Source organism: Mus musculus, chromosome 7, assembly GCF_000001635.26.
Source record: "Mus musculus strain C57BL/6J chromosome 7, GRCm38.p6 C57BL/6J".
Taxonomy (NCBI): Eukaryota; Metazoa; Chordata; class Mammalia; order Rodentia; family Muridae; genus Mus; species Mus musculus.
The window spans coordinates 101120963-101144197 of NC_000073.6; the positions used below are offsets into that span (position 1 = coordinate 101120963).

Sequence of the window (23235 nt, forward strand, 5' to 3'; positions counted from 1 at the left end):
TTTTCCCCTGGAGATTGAACATGCTAGCCAAGTGTACTACTATAGGCCTATAAATCACAGTAAGGTTATTTTTGTGTATGTTAGTTACAATTTGTGAATGACTGAAGTAACTCAAAGAATAAGCTCTTTGAAGGTAGAACAAAGGTTGCAGCTTAGCTCTGTCTCTACAAGTTACAACACTTTTCTTAGCCTGTGCTTTCTGTATGTAAGGAAAGATCAGTGTCTACTTTTTTGCTGTAAATGAAATGAGATGTGAAACACCAAACAGATATTCAGTTTTGGTCACTCCTCTTGCAGTTGAAATTGAAGTTTGGAAAGAAAGTCTTAAGTAGACAAAGACAGTTGTATTTTATCAACTATAAGAAACACTTTTTGTTCCATCTTCTTAAGATATATCCATGTTGTGGTATGGTTGGCTATACTGTAGTTGTCATTGTTAGTGCATATAATGGCAGAACAAGTATCTGTTGGTTTGAATTTCAAACCATTCCATTCAATGCTTGGAATAGAAATGTTGGATCCAGTGGGCTTTTGATGGCCCATAATATATGATGTGGGAAAACTTGGGATCTTTAACTAATATATAAGAACGTGATTCAGATCTGGGTATAGTGGCTTATGTCTTTAATCTCAGTACTCAGGACACTGAGGCAAGAGGACCTCTGAGCGTTTGGTCTCCAGAATCCAAAAAGCTAGGTGAGGTGGTAAGCGCTTGTAATCTTAGCACTGAGCAGTCAGACATAGGTAAGTCTCTGGGGCTTCCTGGCCAGCCAGCCCAGCCAAATTGGCAAGCCTCCAGGCCAGTAAGAGACCCTGTCCCAAAAGATAAAGTGGATAGCTACAGAAGAATGACATCTGAGGCTGTCCTCTAGTCTTCACATGCGTGTGTGTTCATGTACATGCAATGCCTGTTCCATAACGCATGCATATATGCAATTAAAAAATGACACACACATATATGAAACTGTCAAAGAATATATTTAATAAAGTGATTCAGAAGAGTTCAGCTCAGAATGTGAGCAATTATGTACAAGATAAAATTTATTATATCATAAAAACACGACTATATAAGTTTAAAAGAGCTCTCTTAATAAATATAAATACAAACTTCAAATGATCAAGATGATCAAATTTTACATCATTTTAACCAGCAACATTTTTTCTTAATGGGAAATAAAATGCCATGCAAAGGGTCCTCTAGAGGAACAGAACCTACAGAATGAGTGTGTGTGTGTGTGTGTGTGTGTGTAAAAGGGATTTATTAGAATAGCTTACAGACTGTGTCTAGCTACTCTAACAATGGCTGTCTACAATGGAAGGTCCAAGAATCCAGTAATTGTTCAGTCCATGAGGCTGGAAGTCTCAGCTGGCTTTGATGCCAGTAAAGGAATATATTTGCCAGAGAGAGAGATTGGGTGGCATACACACAGTGGAGTAAAGGCAAGGAGTGAAGAGCTTCTGTCTTTCATGTCCTTTGTATAGGCTGTCACCAGGAGGTGACACTGACTACTGCTTACTTGAATTGAAAGAGCCATGGTTTTAATACCGCCTCTTCCTATTGCTATTCAGTGGCTTATTAACTTACAAGATATTACTTAATAGATCTTTATATCTAAAATTTAAAGATTTGGGTTTTGTTTTTGTTTTTGATTTTAGATTTTTAGATAGGGTCATTGTAGCTTAATAATTTAGACTTGAGTGGAGGATTTTCTTCCAAGCTAGAGGGAATTAAACTAAAGGATAGTAAAATTGTTCACCACTAGGATTAAGCATAGGATGTGTTGGATAATTTTGGGGGCACTCTTCTCTGGCCTGCCAAGTGAGAATGAAGATCTGTGTTGGTAGGGTAAAGTGATAGACTGCACCAAGCACTGTGTAGATACTTACCATTGTACTACCAGACCTACTGCTTAGTCTTATTAAATATAGGACTGGATACAGGTCACTTAACAAGTCCCATGTATCCTGGCTGCAGTGATCACAAAACTTTATAGGCTATTTTTATTAAAATAGTAGATGCTAAATAACTCTTGTGTGGTGTATGTAATGTGTGTGTGTGTGTATGTATGTATGTGTATAAAGTATATATATGTACTTTATAAGTCCATATATAGTTTAGTTTGGGTTAACAATTGAGAAAATCAATTAAGAAATTATGGTCTGTGACTGTCCCCTAAAGAGTTAGTTTGTGGATTGAGAATTGCAATGGACCCAAAGATAAACTGGTCCAGTGGTATTAAGACCTCTTTAACTAGGATCAGTGCTCCTGGGTACTTTCTCTGTGTAGGTAATGATTCTTCTCATCATTGCTGGGTAACTTTCCTGTCATATTTTTTCCTCCCTTTCTCCCTCCCTCCTTCCCTCCCTCCCTCCCTTTCTCTTTTTTTTTTTTTTCATGACAGTTTGCTCTGTGTAGCCCTGGCCATCCTGGAACTACCTTAGTAGACCAGGCTGGCGTCTAACTCAGAGATCTGCCTGCTTCTACCTCTTGAGTGCTTGGGTTAAAGGTGTGCACCACCATACCTGGCTCTTCGGTCATATTTCATAAGATGATATATGGTAGAAGAAGGAAAGACAGTTTCTTCCTATGCAGTTGCTGCATTTGTTGTCTCCCCTGTCCTCCTCCCATCCCAGGTCTTCCATTTTTCCTGCCACTCAGGAAAACAGTTTTAACAAATATTCTGTTATTTGCATGTTATCTCGTTGGACAAATTTGTTTCACATGCCCATTCTTGACCTGTTGCAATAATGGCTGAGAATGTGATCCTCTTAGATTGGGTCCTCACCAAAAAACGAGAAATGAATGCAGTGGCAGTGGTTTCACTACGTAACTATTTGCCCTGATTGCTGCTGGGCTGGATGGGTGACAGGGATCCACTTGCAATGTACAGTTACTGATTCTTATGAAAGTCCTAATGTATTGGGGTTAGAATACCAGGGACGTTTCTGGAATTCTAGTTACCTTGAACAGGTTGTGAATCATGGATTCCATATAAACTATCTGTTTCTTTAACTCTTTTTGAGTTTGGTATCTTAAGCTAGGAGGGTACATAGTGACCAGTAAGCCAGTGGACTCTTAGGAATTTCCTTTTAGTAGTATAGGAGTGGTTAAAATTTTTGTCACTTCTGGACCTTTGATGGTTTACGGATGTGTCAATCTAAGAGCCCTTTAGGCAAGTTTGTTTTTCTCACTTCCTTTTTACTTCTTAGGTGAGAGGTTAGTGAAGTGGCTGGACAGAAAGTCAGGAAAGACAAATAAGTAGACAGATCCCTGTCTGAATCATTTCCCCTTCATTAACAGAGGGTCGGCAGTTCAGTCTTAAAGGATGAATTGTGAGGGAGTATTTTACCTGAGGAGGCCTGTGATAGCAAGTTGGTTTTCTCCTGTGTAAATCCTTGAAATACCCATTAGAGGCCCGCAGTTGTCAATCTTCAGGATGACTTGATGCATCAACAGCTGTGTGGTTTCAGCTAATGGAGCTAATGTATTGTTCTACGGCTACAGACTGACTGCCATAGGTCGGGTAGGACTATTATATGCACTAATAGCTGATATTTTGTTTTTCTTCAGTATATTGTTTGGGCATGCTTTATTTTAATGTTCATTCGATCTCTTTTTTGGTGTTCATGTATGAATCTCATTACCCAAATGTATTTTGTTTTGTGAGTTTTGAAATAAGGAAATCAAAAGGAAATGCTGTATTTGGTATTATGAAAAAATACAACTATGTCTGTGGTCCCAAGGAACCAATTGGAGTATGTGTGTTCTTTGGATTATATTTTAGTGATAATTGTTTTTCCTCTCTGGTGGCTAGATGGGGGCAGTCAGCCAAAACTCTTGCTATGTTTTGAATTTTGAACTGTGTGAATGTTACCTACAATCCAAATTAAAATTGAGTGACCTAGTACTATAGATAAATGTTTTACTGCAAATATATTAAACATAATGTGCCTTACATGTCTGTAGCATTTATTGCTGAAATTCAACTTTTGTCATCTAATTAGTATTAGTGAAGTTATTCTTCCTTTCTAGTGAACTAACTCCTGTCCTTTCTTCCATCTGTCCTTCCTTTCTTGATCCAACTGACCTTGAATTTGTGGCAATTGTGAGCTTGCCTCTCAATTGTGGGGATTTCAGTGTGTGCCACCATGCTGGGCTAATGGATATTATTTACTTAATTCATTAAAAGTTTAAATTATATTTCCGTATTTATTTTTTCCATTCTTTGTGGGTGATATGCATGTGTATGTGTTTTGCATGTATATGATTTCATGTGTATTTAATGTGAGTTTGAGGATGCATGTACATGCACATGTGTGAGCATGCTTGTGGAGGCCCATTGTTCATGATGGGAAGCATCCTTGATTGCTCTGCCTTATTCTTTGAGGCAGAGTTTCTCAGTCAAATCAGAGCTGGCTGACGTGGCTTGTCCTGCTCTAGGCTGATGCAGCCAGCATGCTCTAGGGATTCCTTCTCTCTGCCTTATGGGTCTAGATTTCCAGGTGTTCTGTTCTGTTTATGTGGTTTTCTGGAGATCTGAACGTGAGCACTTTAACTGCTGAACCATCTTCCAAGCCCCCATGTTTATTTATTTAAGCATCTATTTATTTAATTTGTGTATGTGTGTGTGCTCAGGAGCAAACACATGATGGTATACATATAGAGGTCAGATGACAACTCATGGGAGTCAGTTTTTCCTCTTAACCATGTGGAACTAGGGAATGCCAACTCTGGTTGTCAAGCATGGCTGCAAGTGATCTTACCTACTAGTTTATCTTGCTGGCCCCAAACTAATTTTTTGATGAAAAATAAATTAGAGCCATTTGTATTGGTACATATCTGTAATCCTAATACTCAGGCTGAGGCAGAATTGTTGATTTGAGGCTAGCTTTTGATATTTGTGAAATCTTGCCTCAAAAAGAAGAATGTACTATAGTTTTCTTTGGAGGATAAGACTGGGACTTGACTAAGAAGTACCATGGGGGGTGGGGGCACTGATGGACTGTCACCATCCTATATCTACTGATGTTTAGGTTCTATAGCTATGATAATCACAAGTATAATAATTTATACACAATATTGGTATACTTAGTTGTATGTAGCTTATCATAATAGGCTAAAAAAATCATTGGACTGCAGTGTTTTAGGAAAGACTTAGGAGCAAGTGTTTTAGTGTGTATAGTTTGCACTAATTTGTTATAAACAGTTTGCACCAAATATATAATGTATGCATGAATGGTAAGAGAGATACAGATATATGTTAAAGCAAATATTATGAAATGTTACAGCAGAACTTAGGTAGTGGCTATATAGATGTGAGCTCAAAGTTATTTTGTGTTTGAAAAATTTCACAGTTAACTATTGAGACTTTCCTCTAACCATCCTGCTTGTGTTTGGGAACTAAAGTGACACAAAACCACCTGTAAAACATTAAAGTTAACTAGTTCTGAAAATTACTAAATATGCAACAACAGCGAATGCTATATGTAACAAGGGGAGTAGGGCTAGATGCAGCTCACTTATACAACATGTACCTAATATGTATGAGACCCTGAGTTCACATCCTGGTGTAGTTCTTACTGTTTAAGACAGTTTCTTGCTCTTTAAAATTTGTTTGTTTGTTTTAGGCTTTTGGTTTTTGATTTTTTTTCAAGACAGAGTTTCTCTGTGTAACAGCTCTAGCTATCCTGGAACTCACTCTGTAGACCACGTTGCCTTGAACTCATAGAGATCCACCTGCCTCTGCCTTCCCAGGGCTGGGATCTAAGGTATGCATGCACCACCATGCCTGGTCTGATCTCTTCTTGCTTTATAGCCGAGGCAGCCTTGAATTCACCGTAACCCATGCTGACCTCAAACTCATTATCTCTCTACTATTTCTGCTTCTTGAGATCTGGGATTACAAGTGTGCACCATTATCTGGCTTAATGAATTTGTCAGAAAAGAGAAAAACGCTAAAAATTTGTTGACTTTAGTGTTCATCTCAACAAATTAGGAAAAAAAGAAAAACCCAACACAACAGAAAATGTGTTTTTAAAAAATTTATAAGAACTGGTATGGTAGCACATGCCTTCAGTTTCAGCATGTAGGAGGCTAAGGCAGGAAGGTTGAATTTTCCAGGCCAACTGTGATATGTAGGGAGACTATATAAAACCCCAAACTCAGATTACCAAAAAGAGCAATGGGAAGAGAATAATTATTATAAGTCAAGGGTACTGGTTAGTATTGAAGACTATCAAAAGCCTCAGTTACTTAATCAGTTATTCAATATCTCAGTGTTGCTATGAAGGAATTTTGTGGATGTGGTTGCCATGGACAGTCAGTTTACTTAAGGAAAAGAGATTACCCTCAATGAAGTTATTAAGCCTTATTCAGTCATTTGAAAGGCCTGAGTAAGAGCAAAACGGAAAACTTCTAGAAGTAATTCTCCGTCAAGACTGCAGCACTAATTGCCACCTGAGTTTCTAGTCTGCCAGCCTGCTCTACAAATTTCAGACTTGTCAGCACTCCCAGTTGCATGGTCCACATTCTCAAATCCCGGTATCTCTTTATCTGCCACTTACCTGTGTATCTTCTTTTTCCCATTCTCCTGAAGAGTGCTGACTAATTCATCCCTCAAAATCAGAATTCAGGAAAAAAGGACTAAGAGTACAGTATTAGGAAAAGCGATGTTAAATCTCCCACCATTTAGAAACAGTAAGGCTCTGAGCATGGAGGGGCGTGACTGTAATTTTAGTGTTCCAAGGCAGTCTGGCTACAGAGGCAGGCCTTGTCTCAAAGCAAACGAATAAGCACATACCAGTGAGGCTTTGGATTCACCTGAGGATAGATACAAAATCTGAGAACTAATAAGAGTTGAGCAAGGCTGCTAGCAATAATGAAATGAACATTGCTTATATACACTAGAAACCACCATTTATGAAAGTAGCAGGAAAATGGTTCCGCTTACAAGAGCTGTAGTAAACACGCTGACTCATGAGGACACTCAAGATTAAATCTTTAGTGCTGTGCCAAAACTTTGTGGAAAGAATAAAAAAATAACTTTGAAGTTGTAAAAGAAGACTTGAGCTAATGTAGAAATATATACTAATCCATAGATGAAAGACTCATTTAAGCATTAGTTCTCTAGCCTATATATATAGTGAAATTCTAATATAGAAAAAGGCATTTTCCCTCATAAAATTTGTGAAACAGATTCTAAACTTAAGAAATCTGAGGACAGTTAAGACAATTCTGAATACCAGGTGATATGTGAATGTATTACTATTAAATAAAAACTTGAAGTGCTGTTAGGACAAGAGATTATTATTGTTTTTATAGACAGGCTGTGTTGCTAGGCTGCTTTAAATAAATGTATTTCTTTAGACATGTACTGCTTTTTACTATGTATCTCTAGTTGGGCTAGCACTTTCTATATATATCAGGCTGACCTTGAACTTTCAGCAGTCCTCCAGCCTCAGCCTCCCGGAGTGCTAGGAATTTAGGCATAAAGCCATGTTTGACTTTATTCTGTTTAACATATAAAACTGCAATCCTTTTCTAATTTGAATTTCACTTCTGATTATTCTAGTTCATGCGTTTGAAATTAATGATTTGTTTTTGAGACAGGGTTGAGACTGACCTTGAACTTCCTTTGAAGCCAAGACTGGGCTTCCACTCCTAATCCTTATGCCTCTAGCTCTGTAGCACTGGGATTATAGGCATGTGCCACTATGCCTGACTGCACTGTTTTTGCCCTCTCCACCCTATCGTTTTCTTCTGTTCAGTAGAAGCAGAGTAAAGTGATAGTACCTTGTGTGCTATTTAATTGCACCAGGTGTAAAGTGTACATGGTGTTTCTCACTAAAGCCAAACACTGAGCCAAGTGAGCTGGGCTGGAATTACACGGATAGTCACTAGCTTCTTTATTTCAGCCTGCATTCAAGATGAATTCTACGCATGGTTGGAAAGTATGACTGTCAGATTTGGGAGCTGCTGTTTCTTGGTTTTGTATTTTTTACTTAATTTGCAATAGTAGTATTTATTAGGACTACAGGCATCTTGTTTTAGACACTGTAAAAAGGAAGGTTACATGAGTGCTTTTAAAAAATTAAAAGGCTAGCCAGTCATTGTGGTCCATGCTTTTGCTCCTACAGGCGGCAGAGGCAGGAGTTCTGTGAATTCAAGGCCACTCTGGTCTACATAGTGAGCTCCAGGACAGCCAGGAAGACACAGACCCTGTCTCAAGAAAAATAACCCCAAACAAACAAAAAGGCGATCACAACTGTTTTCTGGAGAAGGATTTGCTTAGCTTGGGGAACAGTTAGGAGAAGAGCAAGTCATGTGGCTTTTTATAATTAGATTTAGATTTAAGGAATATCCAAAATAAATTTGTACAAATATAAAATGACATAAAAGGGGGTTGGAGAGATGACTCAGTGATTGAGTGCCAGCCGATGTTCCAGTGGATCCTAATTACTCCTCAGTATCCATGTTGTGCAGCTCACTCACTCCAGCTGCAGGGGTAGTAATGTTCTTTTTATTGGGCACTCGCACTTTCATGGCATACGCACAGATACTTATATGTGCACAGCAGTAAAAATGAGTCAACAATATGAAGGATGTTGGGAATCCCTTTTTAGTATTTTGACACATCATTTTAAAAAATGAAGTATACTTTTCTTCACTTGAAAGGAACAGTTTACATTCCTTATATACATTAATTTTAATTGAATTGAAATTTTTTGTGTCAGTATAAAGCTTAATGCTTGTGGATATAAAAACGGTGTAAGAGAGATAAGTGCTGGCCTGGTGGTGCACTGCTTTTAATCCCAGCATACAGGAAGCAGAGGCAGGCAGATCTCTGTGAGTTTGAGGTCAGCATGGTCTACATAGCAAATTCTCTGACATCCAGGGGAGAAAGGGAATGGGGAGGCAGAAATCAATATAGTGTAGTAGTCAGATGAGTAGGTGTTTTGGGAGTATAGAAAACGATGCTTAGTCTAGACTTGCAGCAGTCCTCCAGACTCAGCCTCCCAAGCGCCAGGAATATAGGCATAAAGCCATGTTTGGCTTGATTCTGTTTGACACATGAAACTATAATATTTTTCTATTTTGAATTTCACTATTGAGTATTCTAGTTTCTGAGTATTCACTACTGAATATTCTAATATTCTGGTTGCAGTTAGTATTTCTGTAAGAGTTGATACCTAAATTAAAACTGATTGGATCTCATAAAAATGAAGCTGGTCAAGTTTTCAGAAATGATAAAGCTTGTGTATTTTTAGTCTTTGTGTATGTTGGTGGTTGTGGTGTGTGTGTGTGTCCTGTCCTCTGCAGTGCTTTTCTTGTTACTTTTGAGACAGTGTCTCTCTTTTAACTTAGCGCTTTCTGATTCAGCTAGACTAGCTGTTTAGCAAGGCCCAGTGATTCCCCGATTCCATCTCCCCAGGACTTGGTTTTTTACATGAGTACTGAGAATCTGAGTTCAGTTTCATGTTTGTATGGCAAGTTGAACCATCTCCCCACTCCCAACACATTAAGAAAAAGTTAGTGTTTGGGGCTTTTCAAGTAGCAGGGACATTATTGAGGACTTTGTGTACATACAGTAAAATTCATCTCCCCACCCCGTTGTTTTTCAGAGAATGACTCACTGTAGCCCTGGCTAGCTTTGAACTTGCTATGTAGATCATGTTGGCCTTGCACTTTCAGAGCTCTGTCTGCCTGTGCCTCCCAAGTGCTGGGAATAAAGGCATGTGTTTTCATTAACTAATTAATTAACTGATGAATTTTCTGGTGCTGGGAGTTGACCCAGGGGCTTGGATTTACTAGGCAATTGCTCTACCACTGGGTTCATGTACACGGTTTGTTTGGCGTGCTGATTGGTTTCTCAGTTGAGAAAATACCTCCATCAGATTACCTGTGAGAAAATCTGTGGGGCACTTTCCTGATTAATGATTTATGAGGGAGGGCCCGGTTCACTGTTGGCAGTGCCACTTCTAAGCTGGTGGTCCTGGGTTATATAAGAAAGCAGGCTCAGCAGACTGGGAGGAGCAGGCTAGTAGTCAGTGTTGAGATAACAGGTGCACCACTATGTAAAGCAGAAAGTATTATTTGTCTTCTGATCTGCCCCTCTCCCCTTTTATTTAGAATGTTCTATTTATTTTCCTTCCTCTTTTTTTTTTAATATGGTGATTTTCCTCCCAAAACATTTCTTAGGATATCAGATATTGGTAGCCCACAGTGGTTACTGTTGTCCAACTGTATAGTAGTATTTTTTTATGAGCAGGGTTGAATTCGTGAGTTTTATTTCAGTGGGCTTGCATGCATATCTGTAATCCTAGTTTTTGGGAGGCTGAGTTAGGAAGATTGTGATTTCAAGGTCTGCCTGGACTATGTAGTAAGTTCCAGGACCTCCAGAGCCCTTTTCCTCAGCCTGCCAGTCATCTCATGAGGCTGTCCCCCTTCTCCTCAGCCTGCCATCTCACGAGGCTGTTGGCAGTGCAGATTCGAGTTGTTGCACCAGCAGTCACTTGCTGCCAGCGTGTGTGTAATTCCTAATTCAGTTCCGTCTCTGCTTCTTCAGAACACGAAGGAAACCCCTCTGCCAGCCCACAGTCCCACCTTCCTCGGAGACTTGAAGCTCATGTCCTAACTTTTCCTTTGTTACCCAGGTGTCTTTCATTTGAACACATTTTCTACTTCTATGTTGTATATCTTCTGGTTTTGTTGGAGATCATGTTAGCATCTGTCTTTTTAAAAGAGAGTATCTCAGCATGTAGCCTGGGTTGGCCTTAAAATTGTCAGAGTGCTGTCTCAGACGCCTGAGAGCTGGGGTTAGTATGAAACCACATGCCTGACTTTACATTTATGATTTGTTTTTTTGTTTTTATTTTCAATTACTTTTGGTGATTTCTGAGAAGGGTAGTATTCTGACTTTTTCTGTCATTTAATACTATATATAGTACTAAAATACACATTTTTGTTAGCATTTTCTGTATTTCATTAGTTAAAATGTTGAAACTAGATTACTTAATAAATTTGTAGTATTTACCATGTGCTGTTTGTTCCAAGTACTTTAAAAAAATAAACTAATTTAATTTTTATAATTCCGTGTTCTCTCTCATGGTAGTATACATTTGCTCTACTCCCCCAACCCTCTCTTTATGTAACCTAGACAGATCTGGAAATCTCTATGTAGCATAGGTAAGCTTTAAACTTAAGATACTTTTGTAGCCTCCTCAGTGCTGGGATTGTAGACATGAACCAAAACACAGCTTTATCCTCACATTTCATTGATAAGAAACTAAAATATAGTCAGGAAAATTAAGGAGATCTAAGACAAGTAGTTCCTACTTGTCTCTAGCATTTGTAGGCCTTTGGTTGGTGAATCCTTTCAAAGCAAGGTTCATAGCTCATTCTTTATGCTGGCATACTTTTTTTGTACTTTGTGCTTCAGAGTAGGTTGTTGTTTGTTTTGTTTATCTTACAAATTGAAACTTTGAGGTTCAATATGGCAGTTATGTCTATAGTTCAATCTACTTTGGGAAAGTCTGAGCCTATGAGTTTAAAGCTAGTCTTAGCAATGTTGTGAGAATTCATTCCCCCAAATAAAATAAGACACTGTAAAGTAAAAGTAAATTAAGTTAATGAAAGGTTTGTGATAACCTGCTGTAAATAAATCAGTTGGTACCATTTTTCTAGAGGCTTGTTACTTTGTATCTCAAGGTCAGATTTTGATAATTCTTGAAATAATTGACAACTTTTCCATTATTGCTTGTATATTGCTCTGAAGTCAGTGACCCCTCACATTACTATTATATTTGTTTTGTAATACCATGAACTGTACCCACATCAAATGGAGAATTTCATAACTATTGTATGTGTTCTGACTGCTCTGCTGATCATCTAATGCCATACCTTTTCATTTTCTGGACCTTCCTACTCCCAACTGTTATGGAAACCAGCCAGTTGAAGAGAGAGGTGCATTTGTTTCCCTTGGGGGCAAAAGCTAGAAATGATTAAGGTTAGTGGGGAAGGCATCTTGAAAGATATGCCTTTTGTACCTCGTTGTGACAAAAAAAAAAGTTGGAAAAGGAAATTTAAAATTGTTACTTCAGGGGTTACAAATGGTAGGAGACAGGGAAAGCACAAAAGCCTTTTTGCTTTAGAGAAAGTTTCTGTTGTTTGCTAGATCACACCAGCCACTGCATTATCCAAAGCCTTGTCCAGAGCCTACCCCTACTCCCTTCAAGTCTATGAACACTGGGAGAGGTGAAAAAACTGCAGAGGAAAATTTGAAGCCAGTTAGTTGGCTCATGACATTTAAGGAAAAAGCCATCTTTATGCTAGTAAAAGAAAAAGCATCAAAGGAAGCAACGAATTCTCATGGAGAAGCTGCAGTGTGTTATTCAGAAGGTAGTGCTAAGACCACTGAAGAAGGTAGCTGCACTGAATGACAGGATTTTGAGGTGAACAAAAAGCCTTCTATTGGAGGAATCTAGTACCTCCACAGCCATGCCTGCCTTTAAAGCTTCAGGGGAGGTCAGGCCAACTGCTGTGTAGGGGCTGTTGCAGATGGTGACTTTAAGTTGGAGTGAGTAATCACTTACTGTTCTAAAAGGCCTGGGGCCTTTAAGAATTACATTATATCTCTTCTGCCCTTTGTGGAGAGCTATAAGTAGAGCAACAAAAAGCATGCTTCATTGAGTATTTTAAGCTTCTGTTCAGATACATTGCTCAGAAAAAAAAAATTCTTTGAAAATATTACTGCTCAGATCTAGGTGTAGGTGTCTATATGTATTTACAGCACTTGTCAGGTAGAGGCAGTGGGGGGCGGGGAGTTTGAGGTCAGTCTGGACTACTTGACAAGACTTTATCTAACAAACAAGCAAACACCTGTGTCTCTATCCAAATGCGCATGTATGTGGATGGATGGATAAGTAGGTAGGTAGGTTTGCTCTGCTTGTTCACAGTATTCCTGGTCACCCAAGAGCTCTGAGGAATATAAACAACATTATACTTTTTTCACAATGCTAACATAGCATTCACTTTGCAGCTTATGCATTAGGGAGTAATTTTTATTTTCAGGGCTTCTGATTTACGGAATGCATTTTTAAAGGCCATATCTATTCTACCTCTGATAAATTTGAACAAAATAAAATCAATACTTTCTGTGAAGGATTCATAATCCTAGGCTTTCATTTTTTCCATTTTTAAATGTATTTTTCTCTCATATATTATACACTGACCACACTTTTCTATCTCTTCTCTCCTCCTTGTTCCCCCAACCCCCCAATACACTCCTCCTCTATCTCCCTTCAGAAAAGGGCAGGCCTTCCAGGAATATCAACTAAACATAGCATACCAGATTGCAGTAAAACTAGGCACCTCCCCTTGTATTAAGGTTGAACAAGGCAACCCAGTGGGAAGAAAAGGGACCTAGAAGCAGATAAGAGTCAGAGTCAGACCCTGCTTCCACTGTTAGGAGTCCTACCAGGAGACCGAGCTATACAACCATAACCTACGTAGAGTTAGGTCAGCCCCATGAAAGCTCCATGATAGGCAGTTCAGTCTTTGTGAGTCCTTGAGTCTATGTTAGTTGATTCTGTGGGTTTTCAACACTGATGTGACAAATTAATTTTTAAAAAGAAATTTCCAGTCAGCAACCATTACCCTGATCATATCTTCTCGTGTGCTAAGTAGAGCTTCTACCTCTGAGCTACATGCATAGTCTGTAAGATTCTCTATTCTAGATGCCATTAAGAACATCTGTATGAGGCTGGAGAAGGCCCAGATGTTAAAAGCATGGAGTGGTTCTCAATAAATGGGTTGTGACCCCTTTGAGGGTCCAGGAGTCACCAAAGATCCTCAGAAAACCAGATGTTTACATTATAATTCATAACAGTAGTAAAAATATAGTTATGAAGAAGCAACAAAAATAATTTTGTGGTTGGGGTTCCAAAAGGTGAGGAACTCTACTAAAGAGTCAAAACATTAGGAAAGGTTGAGAACCACTGTTGTAGGGGACTTAAGTTCAGTTCTCAGTACCCATATCAGGTGGCTCACAGCCTCCTGTAACTCCATGTCCATGAGGATCCAATACCTCTTGCTTCTGGGGGCAGGTGCATGTGTGCATGCATATACACATATGCCCCCCCCTCTTGTAAATAGAGATTTGTATCTGGGTGTGGTGGCACATGCTTGTAATTCCAACACTCAGGAAGTTGAGATAGAGAGGTGAAGAGTTTAAAGCCAGCATGGGCTACCAAGGGAGCATCCATTCAAAACAAAAAACCTAAAGAACATTCATGATTTAGGGAGGTCAGCTCTCAGGGCATTGTACATTCTAGACAAGTCCTCTCCTACTATACTACATCCCTAGCCCTTTTCATTTTATTTTGAAACAAGGTCTTGCTAACCTGGCCAGGCTAAGCTACCTTCCCAGGTGGCTAGGATTATAGGTATGTACTACCATACCTGGCTTATTTTGAAAGATTTGCTGTTTTAGTATTTAACTATTAAATTTAAAATATTCCACAGGTACAAAATAGTACACTAGTTATTGAGATTATTCCAAAAGTTCCTCAAAAGTTAAAGCAAAATTATCATATGCTCTAGCTGATCTGCTTACACATACATCTCAGTCCAGCGATGACTCAGTCGGTAAATCCTGATGAGGTAAGTCCAATCATCAGCATTTATGTGAAGGTGGAAGTAGGGAAACAATACAATGAAGTTGTTCTCTGACCTTTACATTGTGTTATAGCATTGGTGTAGCCACACATGTTATATACATATAATACATGTTTAATGTGTATGGATGCTATGGCAACACTATTTTTAATAGCTAACATCTGGTAATGACTCATGTCTATCACTAGGTCAAGGGATAAACAAAATGTGGTATAATATGATGGGATACTATTCAGTTAAAAATAGATGAAGCATTGATAGCATGTTACTTGGACAAATTTTTTTTTTTTAAGATTTATTTAATGTAAGTACACTGTAGCTGTCTTCAGACACACCAGAAGAGGGCATTAGGTCTTATTACAGATGGCTATGAGCCACCATGTGGTTGCTGAGAATTGAACTCAGGACCTCTGGAAGAGCAGTCAGTGCTCTTAACCGCTGAGCCATCTTCCAGCCCCTTGGACAAATCTTATAAGCTAAATGCGGTTGGGAGGATGGCTCAGTAAAGCATTCAAAAGCATGAGGACCTGAGTTCCATCTCTAGAAGACATGTAAAATTGTTGGGAGTAGTGGTACATGTAATTCCAGCCCTGGGGAAGTAGAGACAGGAGGATCCCTGGGCTTGCTGGCCAGCCATCATAGTTAAATGAGTGAACTTCAGGAGAATGAGAGATCCTATATTGAAATAGGTGGATACCTCAGGTTGTCCTTTGGCCTTCATATGTACCATGCTTGTGCATGTACACATGTAAATACACATATACACATTTTTTTTGAGTTTTCTGAGATAGGGTTTTTCTGTATAGCTATAGCTCTGGCTGTCGTGGAACTCACTTTGTAGACCAGGCTGGCCTCGAACTCAGAAATCCACCTGCCTCTGCCTCCCGAGTGCTGGGATTAAAGGTATGTGCCACCACGCCCGGCTCCATGCACACATTTTTAAAAATGTAAGCTAACTGAAAGAATCCAGGTACAAAAAGTCACATGTTATCTTATTCTTTTCATATGAAATATATAGACTAGGCAAATTTGTGGAGACAGAAATTTACATTAGTGATTACCAAGGGAACACAACACAGAATAGGAACACAACACAGGGAAGTTTGAAAATATTTAAGTTAATTGACTTATATACTCAGAATAATAATACTTGGTTCCTTTATGCTTAGGATTCACATAAACATTTTTCTTCCTTTGAAAATGTTTATGTAAGCTTCTTTTGTGCATATGTATATGGACATGTGTGGCATAGCGTGTATGTGGAGGTCGAAGGACAACTTATGAGTGTCAATTCTGTCCTACCTTGTAGGTTCTGGGGATTGAAGTCAGGTTATCAGACTTGGCAGCAAGCACTTTTGACTGCTGAGCCGTATTACTGGTCCAGATATCCTTATTTCAAGATGAGTAATAGTTAGGCCTAAATGATTTAAATATTTGCTTTCTTTTTTATAAAATATGAAAAATCCCACTTTTGGTAGTGTAGAAGATAGCACTACAGAATAAAGTGAAGCAGTTTGAAGATGACCTAAGGAGCCACTGGCTTTTTGGAAAAATCCTACTTAGAAAATTTATTGACAGGTTTTCCAGATGTTTTTAGAGGTGAAATGGTGGGTCAGCTCACTGTGGTTAACTTCCTTTTTGTTTTATATTTATTTATGTGTATGAGTATTTTTTCCTGTATGTATGTATGTATGTATGTATGTATGTATGTATGTATATATGTATGTATGTGTGTATGTATGTATGTATGTATACTACGTACATGCCTGGTGCTCAAGGTTAGAAGAGGATGTTGGACCTGGTGGAATTGGAGTTACTGATGGTTGTGAGCCATCACATATGTGATGGGAATGGAACCCCAGTCCTCTCCAAGAGGTCCTCTGAACTGCTGAGCCATCTCTCCAGCCCCCTGTATTTTTCATAATGTGGTGCTGAACTTGGTTTGCTAGTTTTGTGTTGAGAATATTTTTCATTTATGTTTATAAGGAAGAATTGTTATTTTTTAACCCACAGAACTATCTTTCTGACCTGTGTTGTTTTAGCCTTGGTGGATTTTATTTTTAGATATTTGTTTTCATTAATGTTACCTAATTTGTTGGCATATAATTTTTTAAAAAAGGTTTTGTAGTGTGTGTGTGTGTGGTATGTGTGTGAGAGAGTGAGACACACACACACACACACACACACACACACACACACACACACGCACAGACAGACAGACAGACTGACTACAGAAGTTGGTTCTCTCCTACCATGTCGTCCTCAGGGACCAAACTGAGGTCATCAGACTTGGTAGCAAGTGCCTTTATCCACTGAACCATCTTGCTAGATCATTAATTTCTACAGAATTATTCTCAGTATTTAGTGCTTTCTTTTTTTAATATTCTTTTTCTCTTTTTGCATTGGTGAGGAGTCACTTTACCCCACCGCCTGTAAGTAACACGCATTCAATTGACTCTATACAAAGTGGTTGCCTGAGACAGATTCTGCCAGTGTCATTGTTGTCTAGATTGGTGACAGATTCCTGGCTGTTCCTTATACACCATCTTCTAGAATCCTTCCCACTTGTTTAACTGTGTGTGTGTGTGTGTGTGTGTATGTGTGCCTGTCAGTCTTTCCATCCATCCATCCATCCATCCATCCATCCATCCATCCATCCATCCATTTATTTTATGGTGTGTATGTGTGTCTATTTGTGTCGGACAGTCTGTCTGTCTGCCTCTGGCTCGATGCATATGTGCCATTGTGTTTGTATGAAAGTCAAAGGACGACTTCAGGTCTTGGTTCGAGTTTTCATCCGTACTTGAGACAGACTTCTGTTTTGTTCACTGCTGTGTATACTAGGCTAGCTGGCCTGAAAGTTTCTGGTGATTCTCTTGTTTGTCCTCTTGTTTCCCAGTGTGGGTGTGCTGTGATTATAGATGCACATGTGTTATTGCACAGCTTGTATGTGAGTTCTAGGGATCCGAACTCAGCTCATTAGACAGTGTTAAGTACTTTACCATTGAGCTGTCTCCCCAACCTTGGAGCTACTTATCACAGAATTTTGTTTTCATCATTATTGGCCATTTAGTTGGGTTGTTTGTTTGTTTGGGTACTTCTTTGCTTTATTATTATTATTATTCTAGAGACAGGAATTTTGCTGTATTACCTAATTCTAAACTTATGGGCAATTCTCCTGCCTCTTGCTCCTGAGTAGCTGGGACTGTATGCATACACCTTTGTGCCCAGCCATAAGTATTAAAATATGAGCATATGAGCCATAGAATCTGAAACAAAGTATATTCCTACATAACAGCTTCCAGGGGCCTTGTACTTGTTACTGCAACTGCTGTGAAAAACGGCAGAGACTATGCTGGTGTGGTTTCCTGTGTTCTGAGCTCATAAAGAGGAATACACCCCCCTCCATATATCTTACTAGGCATATATCTTACTAGGCAGTAGCTGTATTGATAAATTTACATGGGGTTTTAAAGTTCTGCTCTTGATGATAAATTTTTGTTTGTATTTCTAGGACTTTCAGTCAGAAGAAGGCTGCTATTGAAAGAGAGTATGCACAGGTGAGTGTGGGAATTGCAATTTCTGTCTTAGGTATGCCTTTTCTTGGCTTAAGATCATGTCTCCTGTCAAAGAGAATCTTGGAATCTTCTTTGGCTGCCTGCCCATTTCTGACCATCTAGCCTTTGGTTTCCTTAAAAACAAATTTTTTTTTGGTTGTTTGGCACAAGGCTTCTCTATGGCTTGACTGCTCTGAAATTTGATCTGTAGACCAGACTGGCCTAGAACTCAGAGATTTATCTGCCTCTGTTTCCAGGGTTCTGGGATTAAAGATGTGTACCACTATCACTGTCTGATTCCTTTTTTAAAAAAAGACAAAAAGACAAGCTCTAACCAAGACATCCTGGCTAATTCTAAATTGTCTGTGTAGAACAGGCTGGCTTCAAATTCAGAGATCTGTTTGCCTCTGCTTCTTGAGTGCTGCGATTAAAGCTGTGTGCCACCAGGCCCTGCCAAAATTAATTTTGTTTTGTTTTATTTTTGTGATAAGGTCTCATTGGGTAGTTCTAGCTAATTCCCCATGTTTGATCCATTTAAAATTTAAAGTAAGTCCCATTGCTTCTTATAATAAAGAAGATTGTAGGTGACGTTTCTCACTTGAACCAGGGTAGCAGAGTTAGTCTAGCTAGACAGCTTGCTTAGGGATCCTGTGTCTGTACCTCAGAATGCTAAGATCAGAGGTGGACCACTATGCTGGCCCCATATTTACATGGGCATCAGGGATCTGAACTCTAGACTCAGGATTATGTAGCGATATTGCTACATAAGTGATATTGAGCCTAATAAGATTTTATAATTTGTTTGGTGGCTGTGGTGAGTTAGAAAATCCCATAGATATGGTTCAGTTTTTATGATTGAATCTCCAGGAATGATGATAGATTCTTACCTCTTCCAAAATCGTTTCCTCTACTTTTTGTTGTGCCCATATTTTGTTCCTGTTCTGGAACTATGAAATTTCATTACATTGAAATAAATGTTTGGCAAAGCTTAGAGAAAAATCAAGTAGAATTTGTCTTAATTTTAGCATTTATTTTTGGTTTAAGCTATTAAATAATTTAAAGAGGCATATATGTTTAGCTATTACACACACACACACACACACATATATACACACACACATATAAATTTTTAAATTACTTTCATGTTGTATCCTAGCATTTTGCCTTCTTGTAGTTGTGTGTATTATGTGTGTGCTTGGTGTCTATGGAAGCTGACAGGGCATCAGATCCCCTAGGACTAGAGTTATAGACAGTTATGAACTCAAGTTATAGACAGTTATAGGTGCTGGGAATCAAACCTGAGTCCTCTGTAAGAGCACCCAGTGCTCTTAACCACTGAGCTATCTCTTCAGTGCCTACATACAAACATTTAAAAATTAGTTGAAAATTTCAGCATTTGCTATTCTTATGGGACTTTGCTGTGATAATCCCTCTTTCTGTCATTGTACTGTCTAATGATCCGGTTTGGGAGCTCCATGGTCTCAACTGTTATTTATTGTTGGTATGTCCTCTAAATAGGAAGTTTTGAGTTCAAAAGATGGTGCAGGGAGCAATTTCTTGTTGTATGAAGGTGATGATCTGGGATCCTCAGAACCCACATACAAGCTAGATAGAGTAGCATGCGTCTGTAATCTCCAGTGAGAAGGGAGTTGGATAAGAGAATTGCCACACACACACCGGCAGCAATCCTAGTATACATGCCACAACTAGGAAGAGACTATGTCTTAAACAAGGTAGAATTTGAAGACTGACAGTTGAGATAGTCCCCTGACCTCCACAGACATTCATACTCACACACATGCACCCCTACCTCTTTACGTGTGTAAAGAGAAGTGAATAAATAAGCAAGCAAGTCTTATATCCCCCATAAAATGGTGTCTGCTAACATAGTTCAGAGTATTTGCCCAGTATGTGCAAGACTTTGATCTCCTGCACTAAAAGAAGAAAAGATAAAAGAAGAAAAGAAAGGAAAAAAAGAGGAATTCTAATTTATGTTTTGAATTTCTTTTTTTTTTAATTTCTTTACCTGTTCTTTAAAAATTTATTTAAAAATTTTAGTTTAACATACAATATGTCAATTTTAATTCCTTTTCCTTTCTTTGAGACAGAGTCTTCCAGTATATTCAAAGTTGACCTCCACCTTACATATAGAATAGTCTGGCTTCTAGTTTAGAGATCCTCCTGCCTCTGCCTCCCAAGTGCTGGGACTAAAGACACATGCTGCCATGCTCAACCCATTTCATTGTTTTTGGTATTATTCTGCTTCGTTTTATTCATGTTGTGGTACTGGGGATTGAGCCCAGGCGATACATGCTAGATAAATTCCATCCTTTTGCTACATTCTTAAGCTAATGATACACTATCTTAAAATTACATGTTTATTTAAAAATCTTTTCATACATTGACAAAACACCGAATACATTTCTAGATATTATGGATATAACAACGCTCACAAAGGGAGTGGGGTGGGTGTAGTTCTTGTACTTCTCTCTGTGGATATATGTAGTCTTCCAGTCAGCTATCCTAAATTCTTTCTATTCAAAACCACTAACATGGCATTTTGGTCAGATGTCCATTCTTTATTGTCACTTACAGATTTTTTTTTAAATATTTATTTATTTATATATATGTAAGTACACTGTAGCTGTCTTCAGACACTCCAGAAGAGGGAATCAGATCTCGTTATGGATGGTTGAGAGCCACCATGTGGTTGCTGGGATTTGAACTCTGGACCTTTGGAAGAGCAGTCGGGTGCTCTTACCCACTAAGCCATCTCACCAGCCCCACTTACAGATTTTTAATAGTAATACTGGTGTTCTCTATACAAAAGATTGATTGCCAAAAAGATTGAGCACTTATGAGATTCAGAGGACATATAGAAGACTCACTTTAACACTATAATTTTTTTTTTTTTGTTTTGTTTTTGTTTTTCGAGACAGGGTTTCTCTGTGTAGCCCTGGCTGTCCTGGAACTCACTCTGTAGACCAGGCTGGCCTCAAACTCAGAAATTTTGCCTGCCTCTGCCTCCCAAGTGCTGGGATTAAAGTCGTGCACCATCACCGCCTGGCTAACAGTATAATATTTTAAAAAGCCAAGTTCTACCTCGGAGAATAGGTGGGGTCTTTGGGCTTCATTGCTATTTAACTAACTTATATTAACTTTTGTGAAACTTATTTTATTTTTGCCTTGAAATTTTAAATAAAATGCAAATTGCTTATTAAGAGAAGAAGCAGACAGGTATGCATGTAGTTTCAGTTCTTTGGAGGTGTGTGATGAGTTTCAGGAGAGCATGTACTATAGAATAGTATATGAGTAGCTTTCCAGTATGTCTGTGTGTATGTGTGTGTAAATTCATTTAAACTTGAGATGGATTATTTGACATCAATTTGAAAGATGTGCCTTCAAGCACATCCAATACTTGTAATACATCTTTAGAAGAGTGTTAGGAATTAAAAAAAAAGAAAGAGAAATGTTGCTGACTCTCACTTAATTTACACTTAATAGAATTCGAGTGGTGAACCTATGGGTTGTATGGCAGATTCAATTTCCTACAGGAGTATTAACGTTTTATTTTTAAGCATGGTTTATGAAGTTCACTTTGTAATTCTCCAGAAATAACAGATGACTCGTGTGTGTGTGTGTGTGTGTGTGTGTGTGTGTGTGTGTGTTTATACTTAACATAACAAATGGATCTCTGCAAATAAAGTAGCCCTAAAAGATGGTCAAGTTGCACTAAATCTTAGGGTAAAACCAAATCTGGCTTAAAGATAGCTAGTCACTAAAGTGTTTGTAAATTCATTTGCAGTACTCAAGCTGAAATTGCTACAGGCAACTTCTGTGTATTAATGTACTTCCTGCAGTCTTTGGCAGACTGTTGCTAGTGAAGGAAGGATACAAAAGGTTATTGTGGTTGGAGAGAAAGAACAGGAAAAGACTGTGGACTTTTAAGGGCGGCTCCTTACTGAAGGACAAACAGAATAAACATACTCATGCTGGCAGTTACCCTGTAATAGCACCCTCTGACACCTAAAGCTTTTCTTTTTAAACTATTTTCCTTCTTTTAAGAAATAAATTTACGAACAGTTGAACATGGTACCTGAGAATTAGGATTACATGTGTGTATGTATGTGTATATATATGTATATGTGTGGTGTATGTGTGTGTATGTGTGTGTGTATATGTATATATATTAGGAATTCTCTTTGGCAAATTCCTTCTGTAATAGAGGCTTAAAGTGTAGTCAGTTCAGCTTTAAGCAGTTAGTTTTTCTGTGCTATTAGGGAAACTATATACTTGAAGCCTTTTTTTCTTCCATCTCATTCTCTGAGTAAGGAGACAAGGTAACTACTATGGCAGAAAGCCCATCAGAACAAAATTGATGGAGTTACTTTTATATTTATGTTGCTTTTAAAATGACTTTATTGTATTTTGGTTTTTTGTCATACATAGGTGTTAGAAATACAATTGGAAGGAACAGGCTAACTTTTGTTTAAGTAAGATAGTCTAACTAATTTTATATAGTTTAATTTTTAAAGTTGTAAAGCTGTGTTATAAGAGGAAATTGTAGATGTGAGTAAATTTGGTCTTTCTGGGCAAATAGATTTGCTAGACTTTCATCTTCCTATGGCTGTTCTGTAGCACATTTTTAAAAGAAATGAGTAAAAAATAATTGCTTATTCGACTTCTATTCCTTTTTTCTCCAGAACCTGTTCCTGTTAATGAGTTTAGGGGTTAGGCTGGCATAGCATAGGAGTAGAAAGAGGGAAGAGTTTAGGCCAGAGCTGTGGTTTTTAAACTCTTGTAGATAGAACTCCCGGTTCCCTCCTCCCTCCCTCTCTTCCTATTTGTTTAAAATACAGGCTCTCAGTATGTATCCCAGGCTGACCTGGAACTCATGTTTCTCCTGCCTTAACCCCTGACTGTTAGGACTTACAGTGTGTGCCACTATGTTTCAATGTTTATTATAATGTTTATGCTTTCAACTTCTTGCTCCTTTTTTTCCAC

General features: G+C 38.4%; 1 protein-coding gene across 5 annotated transcripts in view; it reads left to right on the forward strand.

The window, feature by feature from the left end:
• Fchsd2 (FCH and double SH3 domains 2) overlaps positions 1-23235 on the forward strand; it is a 175907-nt gene that overhangs the window by 12464 nt on the left and 140208 nt on the right. For 3 of the 5 annotated variants that reach the window (XM_006507518.3, NM_199012.2, NM_001146010.1), the window contains exon 3: positions 18189-18234. The exons of the other annotated variants lie outside the window; for them this stretch is intronic. Coding sequence is in view for 2 of the 3 variants with exons in the window: in NM_199012.2 (NP_950177.2) it covers positions 18189-18234 (46 nt within the window). In the remaining variant the exon portion in view is untranslated. The remainder of the gene's footprint in view (positions 1-18188; positions 18235-23235) is intronic. 5 annotated transcript variants of the gene reach the window in all.